This window comes from Amphibalanus amphitrite, unplaced genomic scaffold (assembly GCF_019059575.1).
Source record: "Amphibalanus amphitrite isolate SeventyFive unplaced genomic scaffold, NRLGWU_Aamphi_draft 000012F_arrow, whole genome shotgun sequence".
In the NCBI taxonomy this organism is placed as follows: domain Eukaryota; kingdom Metazoa; phylum Arthropoda; class Thecostraca; order Balanomorpha; family Balanidae; genus Amphibalanus; species Amphibalanus amphitrite.
In genome coordinates, this window is record NW_024881508.1 from 79,156 (window position 1) to 102,476 (window position 23,321).

General features: G+C 51.4%; 2 protein-coding genes across 6 annotated transcripts in view; one reads left to right on the forward strand and one right to left on the reverse strand.

Moving 5' to 3' along the window:
- Nucleotides 1-3,843: 3,843 nt before the first annotated feature.
- Nucleotides 3,844-8,847, reverse strand: LOC122382634. Of its 2 annotated transcripts, none has more exons than XM_043368219.1 (5): nt 8,605-8,847; nt 6,272-6,382; nt 5,879-6,006; nt 4,984-5,066; nt 3,844-4,740 (listed from the first exon to the last, which is right to left on the reverse strand). In XM_043368219.1, exons 1-5 carry the CDS (start codon nt 8,632-8,634, stop codon nt 4,574-4,576), a joined length of 519 nt encoding a protein of 172 aa, XP_043224154.1. In that variant the 5' UTR covers nt 8,635-8,847; the 3' UTR covers nt 3,844-4,573. The 2 variants fall into 2 exon arrangements, with proteins under 2 accessions (XP_043224154.1, XP_043224162.1); XM_043368227.1 differs by having other exon boundaries at nt 5,879-5,985; nt 8,605-8,815.
- Nucleotides 8,848-9,226: 379 nt separating this feature from the next.
- LOC122382640 (WD repeat-containing protein 44-like) overlaps nt 9,227-23,321 on the forward strand; it is a 28,396-nt gene continuing 14,301 nt past the window's right edge. The window contains exons 1-13 of one of the 4 annotated variants that reach the window (XM_043368261.1): nt 9,235-9,306; nt 10,519-10,616; nt 11,163-11,265; nt 11,649-11,790; nt 12,083-12,891; nt 15,314-15,451; nt 15,800-15,895; nt 16,095-16,231; nt 16,665-16,850; nt 18,209-18,310; nt 18,980-19,139; nt 19,524-19,642; nt 20,062-20,185. In XM_043368261.1, the coding sequence (XP_043224196.1) occupies nt 9,253-9,306; nt 10,519-10,616; nt 11,163-11,265; nt 11,649-11,790; nt 12,083-12,891; nt 15,314-15,451; nt 15,800-15,895; nt 16,095-16,231; nt 16,665-16,850; nt 18,209-18,310; nt 18,980-19,139; nt 19,524-19,642; nt 20,062-20,185 (2,268 nt within the window). In that variant the 5' untranslated portion in view covers nt 9,235-9,252. Of the gene's footprint in view, nt 9,400-10,518; nt 10,617-11,162; nt 11,266-11,648; nt 11,791-12,082; nt 12,892-15,313; nt 15,452-15,799; nt 15,896-16,094; nt 16,232-16,664; nt 16,851-18,208; nt 18,311-18,979; nt 19,140-19,523; nt 19,643-20,061; nt 20,186-23,321 lie in introns of all 4 variants that reach the window. The other 3 variants (XM_043368252.1, XM_043368242.1, XM_043368271.1) reach the window with 3 other exon arrangements.

Genomic DNA, 23,321 nt, shown 5'->3' on the forward strand with positions numbered 1-23,321 from the left:
TCAACAACGAAAATGGGTGAAGAAAAGACGCTAAAATCACATGGCTGACATCTACCAACACATTCTTCATTTGCACATTTTCCTGACAATTTCTGGTACTTTTTACCACTGGTAAGTACTTAGTAGGTAAGCCCGGGTGTGTTAGAAGAACGAACATAACATCACCAGCTTTTTTTTGCGTTCACTTTGACAGGTCGTGTGCCGGATGGAGATGCCGTCACACCGGAGGGACACCGGACAGCACTGAATATGCGATGCGCTCCAAGAGACGGCCACGTCCGACGGAAGCCCAGCCGAGGCGGCTGGCGCGCGCCGCGGAATACCAAGGACCGGGGTGGGAGTCGGCACGGGGACCACGTCCTCGTCGACACATGAGCCTGATGGAGGCTGGCGGTCAGCCGCCCCAGCGGAGTGGGGCGCCATGGGAGCGGGTCCGGGACCGAACGACCGGTGACGGCCGGCAGGTCATCCGGTACGACGGACACGTGAAGAATGGCCACGTAAAATGTCCGGCGGAGGAGTGCATGATCCGACTGTGAAGTTTGAGAAAAGACGGGTGCACTATAGGTACCTACGTGATGTCCTAAATCCTTAGAACGTGCCTTTTACATGGGCCTTAGGTCCTAACCGGTATGATTTTAAGGTGCGTTACCAGCGATGCATCGAATAGTCACTGAGCGAAAAAACTGAACCATGTCTGATGTCACCTGTGCATAACTGACTGTTATCTTTTAAATAAACGTTAATCCAAGACCAAATGTTGTCGACAAGAGAAATCAAAAGCATAATGGCTTCCCTCTGTTCGGTCAACAAAAAGATTGTTACAGATAGTCAGTACAGTGCCACGAGACGCGAGATAGGTACAGCCTGACTGTCGGTTCCTGAGGGTCCCGGTAGTATATCACCTCCACCATTCTGAATAGCTAAGATCCAGGAGTTCTAGCTTGACTCTTGAGCATTTACAGCGAGATACAAGACAGTCAGGCATCTCAGTTTTTATTCCAATTTAGCCGACGGCGTCTGACAGTGACACTCAGTTTCTGCCACCAGGGAGTGTCTCGGCCTCTCTCGCTGGCTGGCGAGACTGATAAGCGCCGGTGGCACGCCACACGGCCCCGCCCGGTCGTTTTCCTGCAGCTAACCGGGCCAGACGGAACCCGACAGGCATACGGAGGTTGGCGGCAGCCCAGAAAAGCCTTATCCCACCGCTGGGAGGCAGGAAACATTGCGGGGAATCGCGGCTGTTGGTTCTGAAAATGAGGATCGGAAAGAGCTGAATGCCGTATTCGGAGCAGAAGCGATTTCCGGTAATTTAATTGCCGGCCATCGGAAGTGAACGCGCCATTGCTTGAAAGCGAACGACGGCGAATAACACTGCAAATATAGGTATGCCTTTCCTAAATATGACAGCTTGCAACAGAATGCCACTTGACGTATAGGTGTATTTTTGGCACACCTTCATTGCACTACGGTGTGTGCTAGTCGTAAATTTTCACACTACCAAGCACGGTTTCGGAGTCGTGGTAGCGCTGTTCCGACTCCGAGACTCCGGGCTCTTGACCGACTCCGGCTCCGACTCAGAATCCAACTCCGGGTCTGATGCGAAGCATTGAAACCGACACTTAGAGCAGATTCTAGTTCCAACTTACAATTTACATACATAATACAGCTAACACAATCAGGGATGCGGAGCCGTGGAAATTTCAGACGGCTCCGGCTCCGGCTCCGGCTCCGGAGAAAAAAATCGGCTCCGGCTCCGGCTCCGGCTCCGGGTGAAATGTCATGGCGGCTCCGACTCCGGCTCCGGCTCCGAGTAAAATGATCCGGCTCCGGCGGCTCCGGCTCCGGCGGCTCCGGCTCCGGCTTCTACTCAGTACATCCCCTATGCGATCAATTAAATACGGGTGGAAGAAAAAAGGCGATGGGATTGGTACACGTTGCTTCTGTATTTGTATAACAAGGCTATTTTGAATACCACATTGTTTTACGCCTTGTACTGTCAAACCGAACTAGGTAAATAATTGTTTCCTCTTGAGAAAAGGAGCCGGAGTCGCCCCCTTTTTGACGGCTCCGGCTCCGGCTCCGGCTCCGGGCTATATTGTTTCACGGCTCCGGCTCCGGCTCCGGCTCCGGGCAAAATATGCCGGCTCCGGCGGCTCCGGCTCCGGCTCCGGCTCCGGCTCCGCATCCCTGAACACAATCATTGGTATTGACTCATGACTTTCATCACTTCATGCCTTCCGGCCTGCGAGTATCTGCCAGATCACTCATTTGTACGCAGCAGCAGAATCGCCTCGACAGCGTCCTGCTTGAGCCGGGACCGCAGGTCAGTAAGCAGCAGCCTCATCGCCGAGAAGAGCCGCTCGATGCTGACCTGGGTCACCGCCACCGGCAGCGCAGCGACTGCAAGGCTGCATGACTGTACGGCCGCGGGATAGGATGGATGTCCGGCACACATATCGGCCCTTCAGTCAGCCCAGGTTCTTGAGATCGTTGACAGCGTCCTGGGGGGGGGGGGGGGGGAGGGGATGGGGCGCGTTGACCGTTTGTCCACCTGCCGGCCCTTTTCCAGCCGGTCGAGTTCCTTCTCAAAGAGGTCATCTTCCCCTTCCTCCTCCGGATCCGAGCTGAAGCTCTGCGTCGGCGACAGCGCAAAATCGGACTCACTGCTTTGGATCCGGTGAATGCATTCCATCAGCGTGGTGAACGCTGCCTCGGTTCAGTTAACTAGAATCCGTGATATCACTTTTCAGTGAAAAGTGATATCACGGATTCTAGTTAACTTTCCAGAGTGGGAGTCGAGGCAGCTTGACCGACTCCAATGCCGAGTCTGACTCCTGGCTGCTTGCCACGACTCCGGGCGACTCCGACTCCGAAACCCTACAGTACCTACCAAGGATGCTAGAGTATGCGTAAATTGAGAGTCCGAACAAGAACGGAGCTTGCCCATTTTACACAGAACCGCCATTTACCGCCCGACGCACGTCACATTCCAAGTGGTAATCTATCGTGACATTACAGGGAAATAACTGCCGGGAGAGCATTACGGCAGGCACCCGGTGGAATTTCTAAAAACCCTGCGCGCAGCGCGGATATCAGCAAATGCCAGGCCATTGCAGCCGGATATGACACGACGACGGCAGACTGCTGTACGGATATGATAAAACACATTATTAAATCACACGAAGAACCTAAATATTGCATTTTGAGCATTTGTTTTCACTTCCTATCATCCGATTATAATGCAAAGAAAATCCTATTACTTACGCGCTAATGGAAGAGATTTTCTACAGGGCAAACCACTTCGCTGTGAGCTGATCTAGGGAAAGTATCCTACTGCATCATTGTTGTTAGAGGTCCGTATTTCGACAGTGTATAGAAATACATAGATGTCGTATTTCTATCACACCCTAAAAATAAGATGAGAAAAATGTGTACCGTCCGCATTTGAAAAACACCGAGCGACCGTTTTCCCTTTTTCTCTCCTTTGTGTGCTCTTTGGCAAGAAATCTGCAGTTGCCTAAGGAAAAAACATCAGCACTTAAAGAGCACAGGCGATCAGTGACCGTTCTCACAGCATCACTCGCCCTACACAGTGGGTTGCTCCGTGAATATAGCAAAAACAAACCTGCAACGTTTTCATCGCAGCCATTTCTTGCTGTTTGCGCACATCCAAGTAACCCGAGCTCTGAATCCACTTTACGAGTACAACCATCCGGCTGTTTCAGCGAACAACAGACCGACGGGGGCCGACGCTCGGCGGCAGCATTCACCATTAAGGAAATCATGCAGTCCAAAGGTAGGTAGTGCATGGACGATGTCGTAAACGAAAGTAGAGGTTGCAACGTTTCCGACATTGTATTAACATTCCCGTCCAGTCTGGATATTGACAACTTTTGAACATAGATTCATTAAAAAGATGGAATAAAAGCACTTCAAGACGGAATCGTGATACCACTGTTGCAAGAATCATCAAAATCACTTTGCAGAAGTCAGCACCAGATATCTAGTCTAGGGAGATGACCAGGTGTAATGAGTCCGTGATTCTCCACTAGGCGTCGAGCATCCGTATTTTTCAGCCAAAGGCTACCCAACATGATCTTAAAGGCATCTATGGCACATTCACGTCCGTGGAATGCTAACTACAGGCTAAGTCTCACAGCGTGGCATGGATTCAATGTTTTTGTGACATTACTGTATCGTGTGCTGCCACTTGTGTTTGGGGCAACGCCAGTGCAGCACGGTTCAACCGGGTTAAGCTACATTACAGCCCATCTATGAGTTCAACGCAGTGTGTCACTTGGATGGCCATGGGGTTTATCCAGTTCAAGACACACCTTCAGAACGATAATAATTGCATCGCTTATTGTACAAGACATGTTAAGCAGAACACTCATATCACGGTCAGGACAACGGCCAGTGCACTTTGGCTGGCTTCCGAAAGGATGATGTTACTTACAAATGCTTGAAAGCTATGGCAAACCATACGCATATCACTGATACTAGTCATAACTAGTCACAAGTCATAATTATCCGACTGAAATGTCACACCAAGGCTGAATATGACTGGTTGTTACGCACTCGAAACTGGCTTGAAGTACGAGCTAACGGTTGGCTGTGTGCTGGCACCTATCGGTCGGGCTAGCTGACCAAGACCTGCCTCCTCGCCGTCTGCGCCAATCAGCGCCACGCTACACGCCAGTATGACGTCACTGGTATAGAGACTCCGAAACTGGCCACCTATCAAACGGAACGTCGAGATGTTCACTGATGCGACGGGAAAATTTGGATAACTTATAGCGAGAGAATAGTGAATTTTGTATCGGTCAGCCCAGCCTACTTGGTCTGGCTATAATTTACTGACCTTACCTGGGATGGCTCCAAGATGCAGGTAAATAAAAAGCACAATTGTCAGCATGAAGCTTATGTAGATCAGTATGAATACAGATTGCATAACGATTTTTTCACAAAGATAAAACATACCTGGTCTCAGAGGCCAATCTGCGACTTCCGAGCGTGGCTCGAGCACCAGTGGTCTTCCTTCACTGGCTGACTTGAATACGTAGCTGAGAACACACGACGGCGAGTGAAGTGTCATTTACCGGCTGTTCATCAGCACCGTCTGTGGCGAGGCCCAGCACGCAGCAGCAACGAAAATTGCACCAAATGGCGCATCAGCTGGTGGTGACATTTGTTTTGCTTGTTGGGGTGTATGATGAGATCAGTTATGCAAAACACGCTGCAAGTGACAAGTGAGTTTTGTTAGGCATGCAATTAGAGATGCAAATTTTCGACACACGGGAATGGTGATGTGCTCGATTCAGACGTGACGTGGCACAGATCTGAGCTCGGTGAGGCTGGGAAAGAAGCAGAAGCTGAACAAAATGTGGTATAGTTACTATTGTTCGGACTGCCGTTGTTACCGCACAGTCCAGCGGTGCTGGGCTAGTGCCAGGGTAAGTGCCTCAATCTGTACCAGCAACATCAGACATCAAGCATTGGTTCTAACTTCTAATCAAGCATACTGACAATTTTTTTGTTCATTACGCAGCGTAAAATATCTGAAATGTCAGACGAGCTCGGAAACAATAGGGAAAGGGGACGAAAAAGCGAGAACAAATTCTAAATTGATGCATGATTTGGTCTTCTAAAGAAATTCAGTTGGTTGTGGTTCCGAAAATTTGGCTAGACTATTTCCCCGGAGACAAGGCACGCACAGTAAACCCCGACCCTTCCCGGTGCTATCGCGCCATTCCGCGCATCGGGAGAGTTCATTATTCATGTATCGAAGTTTAGCGAGCTTTTCTCTTCATGATCTTCGACATCAATGTGTGTTCCATAAGGTGATGGTGGATGTAGCGATGAACGCCAAACTTACGCAATTTTCAGCGGTCCGCTGTGTCTGACGGTGGCCTCCTGAGACTTGACAAGCTGGTCGCACTGGACGGGGTCGTCCCGGACGGCCCGGTACAGGCCCACGGCCTCCTGCAGCACCGCCAGCAGCGCCTCCACGAGGCGGAGCACACAGCTCGTAAGCATCGCAAATGACGTATAGGACAGGCTGAACACCAGGTGACACACATATTTCAGTTGGTCGAAAACATTCTCAAACTGTGATCAATTCACTTCAGTAGATACCAAAAGCTTCACGATTTCTCATTGCTGAGAGGTGCCCAAATATACAAGAAAATGTTTTAAGATAAAATAAAACAAGTAATAAACATCAAACTCCATCAGCCCACCCCAAAATTGCCATTAAAGCGTTACCTACCTTGCCATGTTTTCTCTCAAACCATCGTCTTGTGACCGTGATGTTGTCACCTTGAAACAATTTACACTTGACAAAACAAATTTCTGTTGAGATGTAGCTTCCATTATCCACCTGTGAGATAGAAAAATAGTGAGACATGTCCACCGACAATAAAGAAATCAGCGTGTCTAGTACTGTGTTGAGTTTGCTTAAAGAAGGAATTCCAGGAGAACAATTCAGTTTAACCCTCGCCCGTAAACGGCGATCTGCCACCTTCGCCCATGCAGGGGGGGGGGGTTGGTGCGACCCCCCCCTTGGCGTTTGAAAATGGAGCGTCGTAGAGCTTAGCGGAAAAGACCAACGGATTGCTCTCGCCGAGATCTCGCGATTGGTGGTATATTTTTTGGTCCTAGGTCAACATTTGACCTACTTTTGACCGGTCAAAGGTCAAATTTTCGGAAAAATAGACTTTTTCAACTTTCGGCGGCGATTGCGGCAAAACGGTGGGAGATATCGACTTGAAACCTTCACTATCGTGTTCCTTGATCAATTCTCTATCGTTTGGTATGTATTTCGTTTCCCTAGCTCTAAAAATGGCGCGTTGGGAGCGCCGGAAGTCGGCAAGGTCACAATCGGCGGCAGAAATTCGAAAAATCAAAATTTAAATTTTTGAAATCTGATTGTATTTTTGGATTTGGGAGGTCCATTTGCTCCCTATAGAAGCTAATATTGCTGCATATTCCCATTGAGGTGACAAGAATTAGCAAAATAGTGGTTCGGGCGCTTTTCAAAAATAGTACCGGACGCTGTTCCTCTTGTGACGTCATAGCTCCGTGACCTGACCTGACCCGGTCAAGTTTCTTATACCATATGATAGCCAATACTTGCCCCAACATGCATGGGAAGTTTCATCACGATCCATCAACCGATGTTCGTACCACCGGCAGGAAACCTCGGGCGTTGGCACTCAGTTTGTGAAAATCCGGCCGGAGGCTGTTCCCTTTGTGACGTCATAACTCCGTGACCTGACATGACCCGGTCAATTTTTTTTATCAAAAGATGCGCAAGGTTTGCCCCATAAGGTACCCAAAATTTGGCGGCGCTGCGCGCCGCCGTTTTTGCACTATTTCCGAAAAGCCTCAGGGGGGGGGGGGGTTGCACCAACCCCCCCCCTACATGGGCGAGGGTTAATCCATATTATCACTGGACTGGAGCCCAGAGATGATGGTTGATCACAGCAAAATGCAAAATTAAAAACACATGCTTTTTCAACACCTTTTTGCATTGGCCAGTTAATTTTGACTAGCCTGTGAAATATATGCATGGTCAAATACATGTGCCTGAATAACAACTGCTGTCTCCATATGATTGTGTTCCAGATTGAAAGTGAGCCTGAAGTCTGACCCTTTTACACATATGAAATAAATATTTTGTGGATGCTTGAGCAACTTCAAATCATCTGTAATCTCCCTGGCATTCCCATCATCCCATGTGCCCAATGTGACAGGATGTGAGAGGAGACAGCCCACTGCCCAGGCATGAATGAAAAAGATATGTGCCTTGTTCACAGAAAACATGATTTCCTTTATGTATGGAATTGGACACTGACAGGGTTTTATGGCATGGGGTTTCTCATGTGAATGTTGGGTATAAATATACCTCTTATATAAATATCTATAACAAATCAAAATACCTGTAAAATTAAGTTCAATGCATATCACCAATGCCCAATCCTACATTGATAAACTTCATTAATTGCTGCACTTGCTTGTTAATCAAATTTGATATCAAACTCTAATTCAATTCAAACTCATGCCCAGTCCACAACCCACACTGACATTCAAATTTCCTTAGCTCAAAATCTGGGTGGGTGTTCAGGTAAGATAGCTTGAGAGCACGTAATTGAAGATCGCAATAGTTTGTGGATTTTAAAAATAAAATTGTTTTGAATTCTTGCATCTGGTAAATCATAGGCCTCAAAAGGCTATCATTTTTTTAATCTCTACTTCTTATTTTTTGGGTAATTCAGTGACTCAAGTTGCTGCAAGCCCTGAGGGCATGCCTGCCCCTAATGACAACCAAAATTTGTAAGCTAGCTTTGTTCAAGCAGGAACAGTTGGTTGGTTGGTTTGGGTTAAGCACCATATATAGTGGACCAAGTGCTATCTGGAACTCTCATGTTTTTCCAAGCTGAAGCAGTCAGGCAGCGGCAATAAACGTGCATTGCCTGGGAATCAAACCCAAATGGCTGAATCTAGAGGCAAGGGTCTTGCCCTTAGACCAGAATGCTCCCCTCCAATGTCAAGCAGGAACAATACTAGCTAATTACAAAATTTTAGCTTAAAAATGCTTACCTTTAAAAATTCACAACATTTCAGATGCATTATCTCAATCTAAATCAAAATCTGATGCATCCACCAGTAATTATTTATTTCCTTCCTTTGTATTATCAGCTTATCAAAGGCAATGGACAAATTCACCCGTTACTATTTTGATTTTAACTTATCACAATGCTGATTTCTCACAGAAAATAAAATTATATATTTCAAGAACGCGCGTCAGAAAGTTATGCTGTTTACATTATGTTCAAAAGCGTGCAGTCGCAGAATATGGCAGCAAACATGGTAAACGTTGCCAGGCAACCTGGTGCTACACCCACAAGCAGCCCACAAGTTGCTAGGCAACGTTTGACGGCTTTGAAGTTTTTTGGGGGGAGGAGAGTAGGCAATTTAGGCAGAGAGGCGGGTGGTGGAAATAGATCAATCGTAAAAGATTATTACATTTTAAAAATTTATGCGACTTTTCCCCATATCTTTTTTCATTTAAGAATTTATCGCTAATTATTTCATTTATTAAATCGGCGAGCAGACACAATTTACTTTACTTCAAAAAATATATTTCATAAATGCCTTGATATGGTAGCAATTGAAGTGCGACATTTATACCGTGCTTTAGAAATGACGCATAATTTTCGATGCCCTGTCACTGTGAAAATAAAATAGATGCGACGGGAACTGAATAATTCTCACTTCTCAGAATATATCAGTTTGTACCAGGTGAGGTGCTCGTTTTTTAAATAGGTAATTCACTTCAATTTCCCACGTGCGAAAGTTGAAGCAAACTCGATGTCTACAGGCTTCAGTCTACAAGGGAGAATAAAACCAATAAAACTGAAAACGGCGTACCTGTACCAGTACCAGGGCCCTGTTTCACCGGTGATAGCAGCACGCTGCTTTTACACGTGTCAAATTGGGTTTCCATGGAAACATCAACAGGCCCACTGCTCCAACACTACCACAAGTGTGACGTCAGCTCGCGCAATTTGATAGCAGCGTGGTAGCAGCGTCCCGTGAAACACCGCCCAGGAGTCAGAGCATTCATTTCTCCCTTGAACTTGTCGAAAATAAAAATGTTTCAGTTCAAAAGACGATCCCAGCCAGACTCAAGACTGCAGTTAGTAAAGTTGACCCGTTGTTGAAGTGTTCCACATAAAAATGTGGATATCAATTCCGATTAGGTGCTAAAAAATGAAAGGTTTGATTTGGTGGCGGTGCGGCTTGGTGGGGGATTTTACACTCGAGCTGGTGTGGCTACTGGCTTGTGGACCTTGCTGCCATGCTTTGCAGTCTCGCTATGTGGTTGATGTCGGCTGGTGTGGATCTGTGAACCTGGCCAGTAGCGGATGTGGCTCATTTACTGTGTTGCCATATGTGGATGCCCGAGGGGTGTTCACGGGCACCGCACACTGCTGCGTGCGGTGTGTGCGGTGCGTCCAGCAGGCGTGGGGGTAGGGGATGGGTAGGCGGCTCTGACGTCACGGCTGCGTGCGGTGGACGTTCCGCTGTGGCCGGTCCCGACCGGCCACAGCGATCGCTGTGTGCGGTGACGGAAGGCTGACGTAGGGACGCAGTGGGTGGAGCTTGGAGGCTGTGTGCGGTCCGACCGCACACAGGGCCCGTGAGGCGTGAACAGCCCTCCGGACTACAGCATTTCCAGAAATCTAGAAGTATATAGACAAGGATGGTCTAGTTAAGCCTACAAAGCAATATCTAAACGTTGCTGAAGTACTGTGAAGTTTTTAAGTAAAACTTTTGTTATGCAACTTCACAGGACGCATAATGATACAAGCCAAATGGTGCTCACTGCTCAGGCCCTTAACTTACATGACATTACAATGTAATAGGTAACTAATGATGCGATTACTGCATATAATCATTACAATCATTACATATTGTTACAATGAAAGTACCATACACATATGCTTCCAGGTGGATTCTTGTTTGTCAGATTCAGCAATCATGTCTTCTGAGAGTGAAGTTGATGATTTCTTTGATGCAATGGATGAGTCACCAGGAGGCAAATCACAGTAAGTTATTTATTTGAACAGAGTGTAAAAACACCAGTTTTTTCATCTGTGGAGAAATTTTGATGAATTTTAATTGCTTTTCAGTATCTTTGTTGCACAATGATTAATATTGTGTCCTGTTTTTGCTATATATCTTCACTGCATTGACAATGCATACTTTTGATGCCAGTGATGTCTATGGGTATTTACTGTTTTTGAATGAACTTGGCATGGTCATTAGGCAGTTTTACTTTGGTTAGTTGTAACCTATATTTTCCACTTCTTTCCATACATAATCTGCTCATATATTTCTTAAAGGACTTTAAGAATAGGGATATTATTGAGAACACTGACAACAGCAATGGTGTTGATTTTAAATGACTAGATAAAAGCATAAAGAATTACAGTGTAACTACCTGCAGGCTTGCCAAAAAGAATTATAGGTATTTTTAATGGTTATTTTCCACCTTTTAGGTTTGAAGCTCAATTTTTGTCTTGTGAAGGTCTATGTATGAATATAAACATTTTATCTCTTAATTCACCTTATATGACTTTTTCCACTCACAGAACACTGAAAGCCAGCAGGCCAGTGATTGCAGCCCAGGTTTCTTCAGACTCCATCGATGACTCCTCAGAGTCCACATCAGGATCCAAGTCGACTGAGGCAGCAGTGAGTGCAATCGCCATTCATTTATGCCTAATTATTAAAACATTGATCAATTAAACATGTTTTAACTTTTTGCATGCAAACATGTACCTAATTTATTTATCTCGGTCAGGCTCTTGCTGACTTAAGCATCACAATTCACAAGCTTCTCACTAATGTATATTTGGAGGTGATAAAATTATTGTGCTTGAGTCAGGTACTTTAGGAGTCATCGAGCCGATTACATGAGCTCAATTATGTGATGCTTTCCACGCAAATACCTAATGTGCAGTCACTAGATCAGTGGTAGTTCAGTGCCCCTACAGCACGTCCTCAGCCCATGCCCGCCGGTAGTGTTCACTGTCACCCCCGTCGCCCGCCTCTGACCATTCTCCCGGCTCCTCTAGGTGGCGGCCACGCCGGCCGAGGCAGCGGCTGAGCTGGAGGCACGCCGCACCAAGCTGCGCCGGCTGCGGAAGTGCGTCACTGGTGACGAAGAGGTGGCCGAACCGCCGTCACCGCACGGCTCGCAGACCGACTCTGTCGAAGGTCAGAATATTGGGAGAGAATGTTAGGCGTAACAAGCCGGGTGGGCTTTTCTGTTTATTACTTTGTCACACCGTTCTTCTTGCATAAAATGTATTGTTTCTTTACATCGATCAATTCAGTTTTGCTGTTTCGATATAGCTGTATGTCATGCCATTTACTGCCAAAGAAGGAAGCAGCTTTCATTGCGCCTGCTTCGACGCTGCTCTTTGTCATATCTCGTAGCCGTTCTGTAGACAGATACTCTTGCTGATCGCTGGACTGGCTCATGACAGTGTCCTTTCGCACCTTGCAGGTGTGGCGGCGCGCAGCAGCCACCCGTTCCGTAAGGTGGAGCACGACGCCCAGTCGATGGTCAGCCAGATGTCACTGGGAAAGGTGGGACGCATCATGGCCGGACTGGACGACATTGACGGGCCGGCCGGCCGGCCACCGTCAGCCGCCGCCAGCAGCACGCCGCCGCCGGCCGCCGACGCCGCCCCCGCCCCCGCCCCCGCCCAGGCCGACGTGCCGCCGCAAGCACAGCGGGCTGCCGCGGAGTTGATGCCGCCACCTCCCGCTCCACCGCCGCCACCACCAGAGGCGGAGCGAGAAGCAGGGCCACCGCCGGTGGCCGCTCAGCCCCCGGCGGAGCCCGTGCCGCCCTCCCCTCCGCCACCGCCGCTGCCGCTGCCAGTACCCGACATCGTCTCCAGTGTGAAACTCGCCGGTCCCCGGCCGGCCTCCCCGCCTCCCCCTCCTCCTCCGCTGCTCCCGCCGCCTCCGCAGGACTCTGCCGCTCCTCCGGTGGCGCCGCCGCGCCGCAGGAAGAAGCGACCCCCGCAGGATGGCGCGCGCGACTCTGCCAGCTCCCTGGGCTCGGCTCCGCCCGAGGAGCCGCCGCGGGAGCCTCCACGGGAGCCGGCTCCGGCGCGGCCCCGGGCCAGCCCGCCCCCGGTGCGGCGCGGTCCGGAGCTGCGTCCTCCCCACTCGGCCACGGGAAGTCTCCGGCAGCGGCGGCGCGGTCTCACCGACCGGCGGGCCCAGCTGACGCCCGACCGTGACCAGGAGTTCTCGCTGGATATCCGCTCGGCCACCAAGGGGCAGTACGTGGTCAAACCGCAGGTCAGTGGTGCTGGATATTGGTACCGACGGGGGCGGTGGTATCAGATTTGTCAATGCAAAACAAACGATAGAATAACCCAATTAGGAACCTGTGACAGTTCGGAATTATTGAATACATTGTTGATGGCACCGCCTTGGATATCCCTTGGCTCACAGCTTCCATCAAGCCATACGTAGGCCACTGTGTACACTGTACAGTTTCAACACCCTGCATCACGACGAACTTGACGTGATTACAGATTACAGATTACAGATTACAGATATATTCAGACAAGGTCCTCTCAATAGTGAGGCTTTTCACATGTCCACGTCATGATAGTATACAAAACGAGGAACAGTGTGCAGCACGCATAATTCCCACACACGCACCCATACATGCTATTGCTCATGTCTGTTGCTTAGACAGCAGCACCTTTCGGATGTTCGCCCGGTACGACAATGTCCCTGGTTCTACTCCAAGTTCGTTCATACGAGTCACACCTCGGTAGCACAATCTACGTCTTCCCGACTCCGTTCGAATGAAGGGGAGGGTGAGGTAGCTGGCCTGCCTAGTGTTGTGCCGGTGCCGCTGGCTAGCCCGCTGCCCCAGCGTACCTTTGAGGTACTCCGGCTGCTCCGACACAAAGATACGCTCGACAGCACTCACTGTGTGGTATGTTACCAAATCCTTGGCAGTCAACCACTTCAGCTGCTTGATGACAGCCGCCACGCTATCACGTCGTCGCCGACCGGACACAACGCGTGCACAAAAGTTTATAACTTTTTGCAGCCGTCCTAACTGCACCTCACCACACGAGCCGTACACCGACAGACAGTACCGCAGCACAGATACAACCAGGGCTTCAACTATCGGCTTCAGTGCTGACCGCGGTATAACGTGACGAGCGTGCAGTAGCGCTGTCAGCATCCCGGTACATTTCCGCGCCACACCGTCTACATGGGACACAAAGCTGAGGTGACGGTCGATCGTCACTCCTAGATTTTTAACAGTTTCTGACTCTGTAATGGTGGTAGAGCAGAAAGTCAGCGTGACAGGCGGCAAATTGCGAAGCATCGCTGGGGTGCCGATCACAAGCATCTGTGTTTTCGCAGCATTAAGTCTCATTCCATTGTGGCAGAACCACTGATACATTCGACCCAGTGCATCCTCCATACGCGCGGTCAACAGATTCAAGTCGCTCTTCTTGCCAGTAACCATCAGCTGGGTGTCATCAGCATACTGGACTACCGTGACGTCATCGGGAACACACAGACACAGATCGTTTGAGTACAGCATGTACATGAGACAACTCAGGGCGCCGCCTTGGTATACGCCAATCGCGTTAGCCTTGCTGTCCGACAGCAGTGTCGAACCGTCCGCGCACCTCACTTGGACCTGCTGCGAGTGGTGAGCCAAATAGGCACGGAACCATGTGGTTTCGATACCGTACACAGACAATTTGTCGAGAAGTGTAACATGAGGAACAACATCAAAACATTTTGAGAGGTCTAGTAGTACCAAGATACAAATGTTACCATTGTCCATTGCCTGAAGAGCATGATCAGTAAAGACGTGAAGCGCGGTTTCCGTTGAACGTTGTTTTCTATAACCGTGTTGGGCGTCCGAGAGAAGGAAATTTTCTTCGAGATAAGAGACCAACTGTTTTTGCACGACACGTTCAACTAATTTCATAATCGCAGGCAGGATGGAGATGGGACGCGTGTCGGACGGCTCGGTAGCCCTCGTTCCTTTCGGAATTGGGGTAACCAGAGCGTGTTTCCAGTCCTGCGGTACTACTCCGTTAGAAAGGCTGGAGTTCACAACATCCAAAACCGCATGGCCAATCCCGGGAAAGAACTTCTGTAACATGCGCACACTGACACCGTCCTTGCCAGTCGACATAGATGGTTTCATCGACAGCAATGTGGCATAAAGAGTGTCCAAATCGGTAGGTTGCACCTCAAACGCACACGTCAAAACTCTCGGGAGTCGCGTGGGCACACGTACAGTAGCGGCGGGGACACTGGCTGCAGTGGAAGGACCGATCGCAACATAATAATCATTCAGTGCATTCGGCGTGATTCTCGGTATCTCGCAGGACTGCTGCTTCCTGCCCACGACCGGCCGCAGCACTCGCCACAGCCCGCCCCGGTCACCGCGGCTGATAGCACCAGCATACCGCGCGCGGGTCTCGTTCCGCACGGCGGCGCGGTACAGCCGGTTCACCCGTTTGTACTCGGCTCGATCGCCCCGAGCTAAGGCCGCGCGGCGGGACTGCAGCAGCTGCTGGGTCTCGGCTGACACGGGCGGCGCAGTCACCTGCCTATCACGGACGAGTTTGAGCGGTGCGACAGCATCCAATCGTTCAACGAACGTGTCACGGAAAACGCTCCACTTACGTACTCCACTGATGTACCCTGACGTGCTGTGACCTGGCCCCAGGACGAGGAGAGCACGCGGGCGCCAGTGGTGACGGTCATGGACCGCCTGGACGTGATCTCGGTGCAGTCGGACGCGTCCAGTATCGCCGACAGCGTGGCATCCTCGTACCCGGGCGCAAACATGCAGCGGCTCGATGAGGTAGGAAAATGGGACGATGGATGGGTGGATGGGTTGACTTTGAAGTGTTCGATGATCGTGGGTGGGGTGGGTAATGTGCAGTGGCCTCGTGGGGTGGAGAAACGTGGAAAATGTAGCGTTTCAAAATGGGAGAGAAAGACACAGATGTGTCTGAGGAGGAAAGGCGGGGGAGCTGTCGGAGATACTGGATGGCTTCTATTTGCTGTCTCTGCTGCTGTGATGACTGTTCAAATTAAGTTGATGGGAGACAGTGGGGGAGAAGGGATGGGATTAATTCCGCTTCGTTATGAATGACTTTGGGCCAGGATGTGTTTGAGACGATGTTTTAACGTGTTTGTCATGTTTCAGGTGAAAGAAGCTCAAGAGTTCTTGAGGTCACATGAGATCCAGACCAATATTTTCGTAAAAACGAAAACGGACTCGGGGCGACCTTTAACTGACAAGGTAAGAACTTCAGCTCCCACCTCCAAAGCGAACCCTCATAACAACGATCTCGGTGACAATGTTTCTTTCTACCCATTCACCGGAAACGTTACTGTTCTTGCTGTCCATTATTTTCTATTTTCTTTCTTTGTCTGTTCACTCCACTCCTGTCTTTTCTGTAAATTGCTTTAACTTCTCTAATGTGTCCGCTCGTTCTCAGGAAATCCTGGACCAGGTGTCCGTTCTGAACCTGGACACTGGGGAGCGGATCCCGCTGTCGGTCGCCGAGGAGAAGCTGCCCGCCTGCATCAACCCGCTCTCCCTTCAGATCATGCGCATGACGTCAGAGTACATCAGGTAGGTGTCTGACGTGTGGCGCCGTCACAACAGCATGACGTTGGAGAGTGGTGTAGTGGCGGTGAAGGTGGTGGGTTATATGTGGCTTTGGATTGAATCCGTGATACGATGTTTTTGTTCGCCTTCAGTTTTTGGCCGGAGGCAGCGGCTATTTTCGCCTTGTTGTCAAATTCGCCTTTGCCCATGACTGGTAGTAGCGAGATGTGTGCAAAAACGAACACTTTTCTTTAGCTTGTCACAGTTTAGCTCATGAAAATTGAAAATGCTTCAGTAACCTGGCTTCCATGTTCAAACATCTGCCTAGACTTCATAAGCTTCTCACCTCGGGCACACTTTTGCACCTGTAAGAAGCCATAACGCAATCACGTAGTCCGAACACCCCACTGTACGGCGGTATGATCTCATTCACGAGCTGTGGTGGCCGTCCGCCCAGGGAGCCTGACCCGGTGCCGGACAGCCCGCCGTGGCCGGTGCCCCAGCGGCGGCGGCGCCGGCCGCCCGGCTGTGTCTGTAGCCTCAGCCTCAACATGTATGTCTGCGCGTGCGGTCACGCACCGTGGCCCGCTGCAGACGGCGCCCCTCCTCACGATGAGAACCTCCCGGCGCCCGCGGATGATACGTGAGCGATTCCCCGGCCGGTCAAACGGCCTAACTAACGCTGGCGGTGCGGTAGGGGGCGGCGGATGGCACTGCATAGCTAGCTCGACTGAATCGAGTGGAAAGATCACGCGGAATGAGGGGGTTGCTAGTTGGAATGAGGCCGGCAGGTACACTAACGTTTGGCCGCTCAATTTCACCGAAGGGGACTGGTTTAGATGAAAGTAGCTATCTACTAATATCGTGCTCTTGCGGATAAATTAGAGACAGATTCGGGGATGTGAAGCTTGTGTCGTCTTCCGCGCTGGCATGCTCTTTCGAACTGCACTTTGATAAATTACCGCGGTTCAAGTTCCATCCTTGCTTATTGTTCTGGTTGCGTGCGCTACAGCTATGCCGTTATTGGCGAGTAGAATTTCGCTCTGGGGGATAACTTTTTATAGCAAGCAAGAAGGATCGAAAATTGAAATGTAATTGTAAACTGTCAGCTGTCATTTGGAATAAAGCTAACGTCAGTATTTTCGTGCGGACCTATTTTGCGTTGTTTATCTCTTAAAATGTATTGCTAACACTCATGAGGTGCATATCATTGCTGCACTCAATTCGCAATCACTTTACGCCCTCACCGGTGTCATACAGCCTTACTCCATCCTGCACCCTCATAGATTACACTTTCAACTTTGCGAAATCCTATTTACTACACTAACTCAAGGTAAGGGCTAAAGGCCCCGCTGACACCGGTCTGCCTGCCCCTACCTAAGGACGAAATTAATGAGCATACAGGCGCTGCCTCTGGCCACGTGTTACGACTCATTAACTGCACTGCATGGATCAACACTGAACATTTGTGCAGTGCATGACGCGAGGAAGAGTAACATTAGATATCTGGCCACCAGTGATTTTGATACGGCACAATTTTGATGCCAACGTTGTCTAAGTACGATAGTCATAGTGTAATGGTAGGAATCTGCACGATTGGCCATATATTCACATTCGGTATGGTCACTGAATTATATCATAGGTTTCGTAAAAAAGTGCCTTGCTTTGCGGTTTCCTTGGCTGTATTTTGTGGGTCACGTAGAAAATCCGTAGCGGTATCCATTTGACAATGCCGAGTTTGTTCTTTGCGATAGTATCCTTTATCTCGTATACATTTTCTCACGGGCTGTCAATAAAAAATAAATCACTAGATTCGTTGGCAGCTTTTCAGATTTTGTGTCCGCACACCGAGCGTTCCTATTTGACTCTTCTGTTTCCTTTCCACTCTACTGTCGATCGAAGTGGACCAGCCTCGTCCAATCCATTCTCTTCCCTCACGCATGGTCGCCACCTGATCCACGTGAGGTCGCCTTCTAAACGGTTCTATGTCCTCGTCTCCAGCACGTCGAGCCTGGAGAAGGACGGCTCTGATGACGACAAGAAGAGTCTGGTGATACCGCCGGCCGAGGAACAGGTGGAGCAGGGAGGCGTCCGCAAAAAGACGTGAGTTACTAGGGGAGGCGTCTAAAAAAAAAAGGAGTTTGTACAGGGCTGTGTCGGTAAAGACTTGAGTTGGAACCGGGAAGCGTTCGCAAAAAGACGTGAGTTGGAACTGAAAAAGACGCAAGTTTTGTTAGGGCGGCGCTTCCGCCAAAAGACAAATTGTCACATCCCGGCAGAGTTTGGAACCTTTTAATTACAAGCTGATGACCATTGCTACGGCTCATGTGTAAACTGATGTCTTGTCACTTACGGCATGGCATCATCCGATGACAGCTGTTGTCATGTCCGGTAGCCGGCTTTGCTGAAGATTGATTAATTATCTTTATTTAAAGCTAGCGGGATTACCATTAGCGTCAGATGAGGGTCCGTTTTCAAATGGGCCCTGACTCGACGTCATTAAGCTGTCAGGCTATTTGGTGAACTTTCGGTTGGGATATGATCCCATCTTGTTCATATTTGATTTATTTCATTCATAATTATTACCCGATAAAAAAAGCATGATATGCTGGATTAATTAATGAGCCCTTGTCATCTGTTGGATTTACATTGTAGCTCGAAGTTTCTGGGCTCATAAGGACCTTTTCTTTGTAAGCCTGGCTCTACTAGCCACTTGCCCGCTCCGTAAACCTCCCTCTCCGTGTAACACGCTCCCCTCTGCGGCATTTCCAGGGCCCAGTTCCGCCGCTTCCTGGGCCGTACGGTGAACAAGGCACGCGACCGCGCCGAGGTGATCGCGCAGAAAATGTCGCACGTGCGCCACCGAGAGGAGCGCGACGCGTTCGAGTCGCTCGACGGCGTGGCGGACGCACACACCGTCATCAGAGTGCCGGTGAGAAGGGATTGGGGAGAGCAGTGGGGGAAAGGGAAGGGTAGGCGGGGGCAGTGCTGTTGCTCGTGGCTACTGACTTTCCACTTTGTTCTGTTATGGAGATTGGTTTAGTTGACTGGGTGTGGCATTGTTGGTGTATAATTAGGTTGTGTTGTGAATCGTTGCTTCTTTTGTTGATGGTCACTCATGTGACCTGAATAATTAGTGGTGTCAAGCTCGCTTTAGACTGCATTATGTGAGACTGTTCTGGCTTTCGAGGTTTGAACTATGAATACTGCATTGTCTCTCAGCATGTGCGGGTAATATGATGATCGTATGATGATCGTGGTCGATGATCGCTTGTCGATCGTGGCGTTTAATCGCTTTGCCTATCGTGTCCTCCAGATGAAGGCATCCAGCAGCCACAAGGGTCCGTACGAGTTCGATCAGCTGCTGTTCGTGCAGGACTTCAAGAGCGAACACATCGGACCCGTCTGGTGTATGAAGTTCTCCGCCTGCGGCAGGTAAGTCATATTCAGGGTGTCTCGACGGTGCGGACTTTGTTTCGTACGGATGTGATTTCGGCAATGCACAGGGTCCGTTGCATTATGGTGATTGGTGATGCTTTAATACGAAGTGATAAGTGTCAATATGAATGGATATATTTTAACACATAGGTAGCAGTTAATTAAGCCCATGATTAACAAACAATCCGCTAGTAGCGTTGGTATTTGTTGTTGTTGCAATTGTTTCTGTTTTTTTTGTTTTTTTTTTTAGAAGGTCCTGTGACTCGACCCATCCATCATTACCCGTGACGACTTTTGATAACCCGCCGTGACCAGTGCTGAGCCGCTGTTACTCTTGTTGATCTTCTGTGACCCTTGGCCCATGCTGACCTGTCAATACCCGTGCTGGGTGCTGACCCCTGTCCCCGTGCCGCCAGGCTGCTGGCCACCGCGGGTCAGGACCACGTCCTGCGGGTGTGGGTACTCAAGTCGGCCTACCACTACTTCTGCGACATGCGCACCAAGTACTCGGCCGAGAAGGTGTCGCCCACGCCGTCACAGGTAGACTGAGGCTGAGAGTAACGCTGCCAACCGGCTAGGGGGGGGGGGTCTGGAGTGGATGTTGGATACGTGGGTCTCACACGTATACACGGGTCTCACACGGGTCTCTAAAACTGCTGGTAGTGTGGTAGGAAAACTTGCTGTCAGATGGAGTTCGCTGCGCTGGTTAAAGGTTTGCGGATTTACGGTGAGCTGATGTGTTCTGCCGTGACAACCAAGAAAAGCGTAACTCGCATTTTTTCGATTTTGAGATTTTGATACCATTAGATAGAGAATAGCAATCTCCATCTTTCTGCAAAACCGTTTTTCGAAATTCGTATTATTTTTCGAGTTATATCAAATTTTCTTTTTCGAGAAAAGCGTAAATGTTCTTCATCCTCCCTGACCGCAAGCAAAAAAGCGTAACTGCAAACGCAGCTATTAAAAAAGCGTATCTGCAGCGGTCAGGACGATGTGATAGGCAAGAAAAGCGCAACTACGTAGTTGCGCTTTTCTTGCTTATCACCGCGCTGACTTTTACGCACTTGCGCTTTTTTGCCTTTCAGGTGAGTGCATAACACTTGGTAGAAGTTTAATTTTGCCAGGAAAATTTGCATTAAAAATATATTAAGCCCTTCTTGCTTGCGTTTGCCGCCTTTCTATGTTTCACCAATATCTTCTAGTAGGTATCCGGGCGTTTGAATGGAGGAAAACTGCAAGATAAAAGCAACCAAAGTTCAAAACCACCAACTTGAAATAGTAGGTATAGGTATGGGGTGCCATGCCTGATGCCATACCCTTGACCAAGGCCACACGAGCGATATCAAATAGTTTACTTTATTTATTGTTGTGCATGCTCGCTGTGAACTCTTATCAGAAGCGTGTGCAAATTGCGGTTTAGGAGCAGACTTGGTCTCTGAAGAGGTTTAGAACTGAAGCGATAAAAAAAAAAAACGGAACAAAGGTCCACGTGCAGCTAAAGGAAAATGTGAAATCAGGAGTAGAGTCGAGCGAGTTCTGGTGAAATAGGACGATCAGGGGCGGGATCTTCCCACCTGCATTTCGACATCCCAGCATTAAGAGAGGCGACCCAACCCCACATGGCCGCCCGGCCAGCCAGCACCGGCAGAGCTGACCATATGGCCGCCCGGCTTGCCCGGTCTGCCAGCCCCGACAGGGCCCCCCCCCCAGGCCCGACCTCCCAGCACCGACAGGGGCGAGACCCCAAGGCCTCCTGGCCTGCCAGCACCGACAGGGGCGACCCCAAGGCCGCCCGACCTGCCAGCACCGGCATAGGCGACCCAACGGCCCCACGCCCGCCCGGCCTGCCAGCACCGGCAAAGACGACCCCACGGCCGCCTGACCCGCCAGCATCGGCAGAGGTGACCCAACGGCCGCCCGGCTTGCCCGACCTGCCAGCACCAGAAGAGGCGATACAAAGGCCGCCAGGCTTCCCGACCTCCCAGCACCAACGGGGGCGACAGCCGGCAACGTTGCCGCCCGGCCTGCCCGACCTCCCAGCACCGACAGGGGCAACCCCAAGGGAGCCTGGCCTGCCAGCACCGAAGGAGGCGACCCCACGGCCGCTTGGCCTTGCAGCACCGGCAGAGGTGATCCCACGGCCGCCCGGCTTGCCCGACCCGCCAGCACCGACAGAGGCGACCCCACGGCTGCCCGGCCTGCCAGCACCGGCAGAGGCGACCCCAAGGCCGCCAGGCCTGCCAGCACCGGCAGAGGCGACAACGTGGCCGCCCGGCCTGCCCGACCTGCCAGCACCGGCAGAGGCGACCCCACGGCTGCCCGGCCTGCCAGCACCGGCAGAGGCGACAACGTGGCCGCCCGGCCTGCCCGACCTGCCAGCACCGGCAGAGGCGACCCCACGGCTGCCCGGCCTGCCAGCACCGGCAGAGGCGACAACGTGGCCGCCCGGCCTGCCCGACCTGCCAGCACCGGCAGAGGCGACCCCACGGCTGCCCGGCCTGCCAGCACCGGCAGAGGCGACCCCACGGCTGCCCGACCTGCCAGCAACAGCAGAGGCTACCCCAAGGCCGTCCGGCTTGTTCGGCCTGCCAGCACAGACAGATGAAACCCCGCGACTGCGCGGACTGTCAGAACTGACAGGGACGAAAACATGGCCGCCCGGCCTGTCAGCACGAAACAAAGTGACCCCACGGCCGCTTGGTCTTGCAGCACCGTCAGAGGTGACCCCACGGCCGCCCGGCTTGCCCGACCCGCCAGCACCGACAGAGGTGATCCCACGGCCGCCCGGCTTGCCCGACCTGCCAGCACCGGCAGAGGCGACCCCACGGCTGCCCGGCCTGCCAGCAACGGCAGAGGCTACCCCAAGGCCGCCAGGCCTGCCAGCACCGGCAGAGGCGACAACGTGGCCGCCCGGCCTGCCCGGCCTACCAGCACCGGTGGAGGCGACCCGACGGCCGCCCGACCCGCCAGCACCGGCAGAGCTGACCATACGGCCGCCCGGCTTGCCCGACCTCCCAGCACCAACAAGGGCGACCCCAAGGCCGCCCGACCTGCCAGCACCGGCAAAGGCGACCAAACGGCACCACGGCCGCCCGGCCTGCCAGCACAGACAGATGAAACCCCGCGGCCGCTCGGACTGTCAGAACTGACAGAGGGGAAAACGTGGCCACCCGGCCTGCCAGCACGAAATGAGGCGACCCCACGGCCGCCCGACCTGCCAGCACCGGCAGAGTTGAGCCCACGCCCTCCCGGCCTGCCAGCACCGGCAAAGACGACCCCACGGCCGCCTGACCCGCCAGCATCGGCAGAGGTGATCCCACGGCCGCCCGACCTGCCAGCACCAGAAGAGGCGACCCAAAGGCCGCCAGGCTTCCCGACCTCCCAGCACCAACATGGGCGACAGCCGACAACGTGGCCGCCCGGCCTGCCCGACCTCCCAGCACCGACAGGGGCAACCCCAAGGAAGCCTGACCTGCCAGCACCCAAGGAGGCGACCCCACGGCCACTTGGCCTTGTAGCACCGGCGGAGGCGACCCCACGGCCGCCCGAATTGCCCGACCTGCCAGCACCGGCAGAGGCGACCCCACGGCTGCCCGGCCTGCCCGGCCTGCCAGCAACGGCAGAGGCTACCCCAAGGCCGCCAGGCCTGCCAGCACCGGCAGAGGCGACAACGTGG

Excerpts from the sequence above, each read along its gene's own strand:
- LOC122382634 (XM_043368219.1), bottom strand. The coding sequence starts at position 8,634 with ATGCATCTGAAATGTTGTGAATTTTTAAAG. Across the intron at positions 6,383-8,604 it reads AATGTTGTGAATTTTTAAAG|GTGGATAATGGAAGCTACAT; the intron begins GTAAGCATTTTT and ends TCTATCTCACAG. Across the intron at positions 6,007-6,271 it reads TTGAGAGAAAACATGGCAAG|GCGCTGCTGGCGGTGCTGCA; the intron begins GTAGGTAACGCT and ends CGCCTCGTGGAG.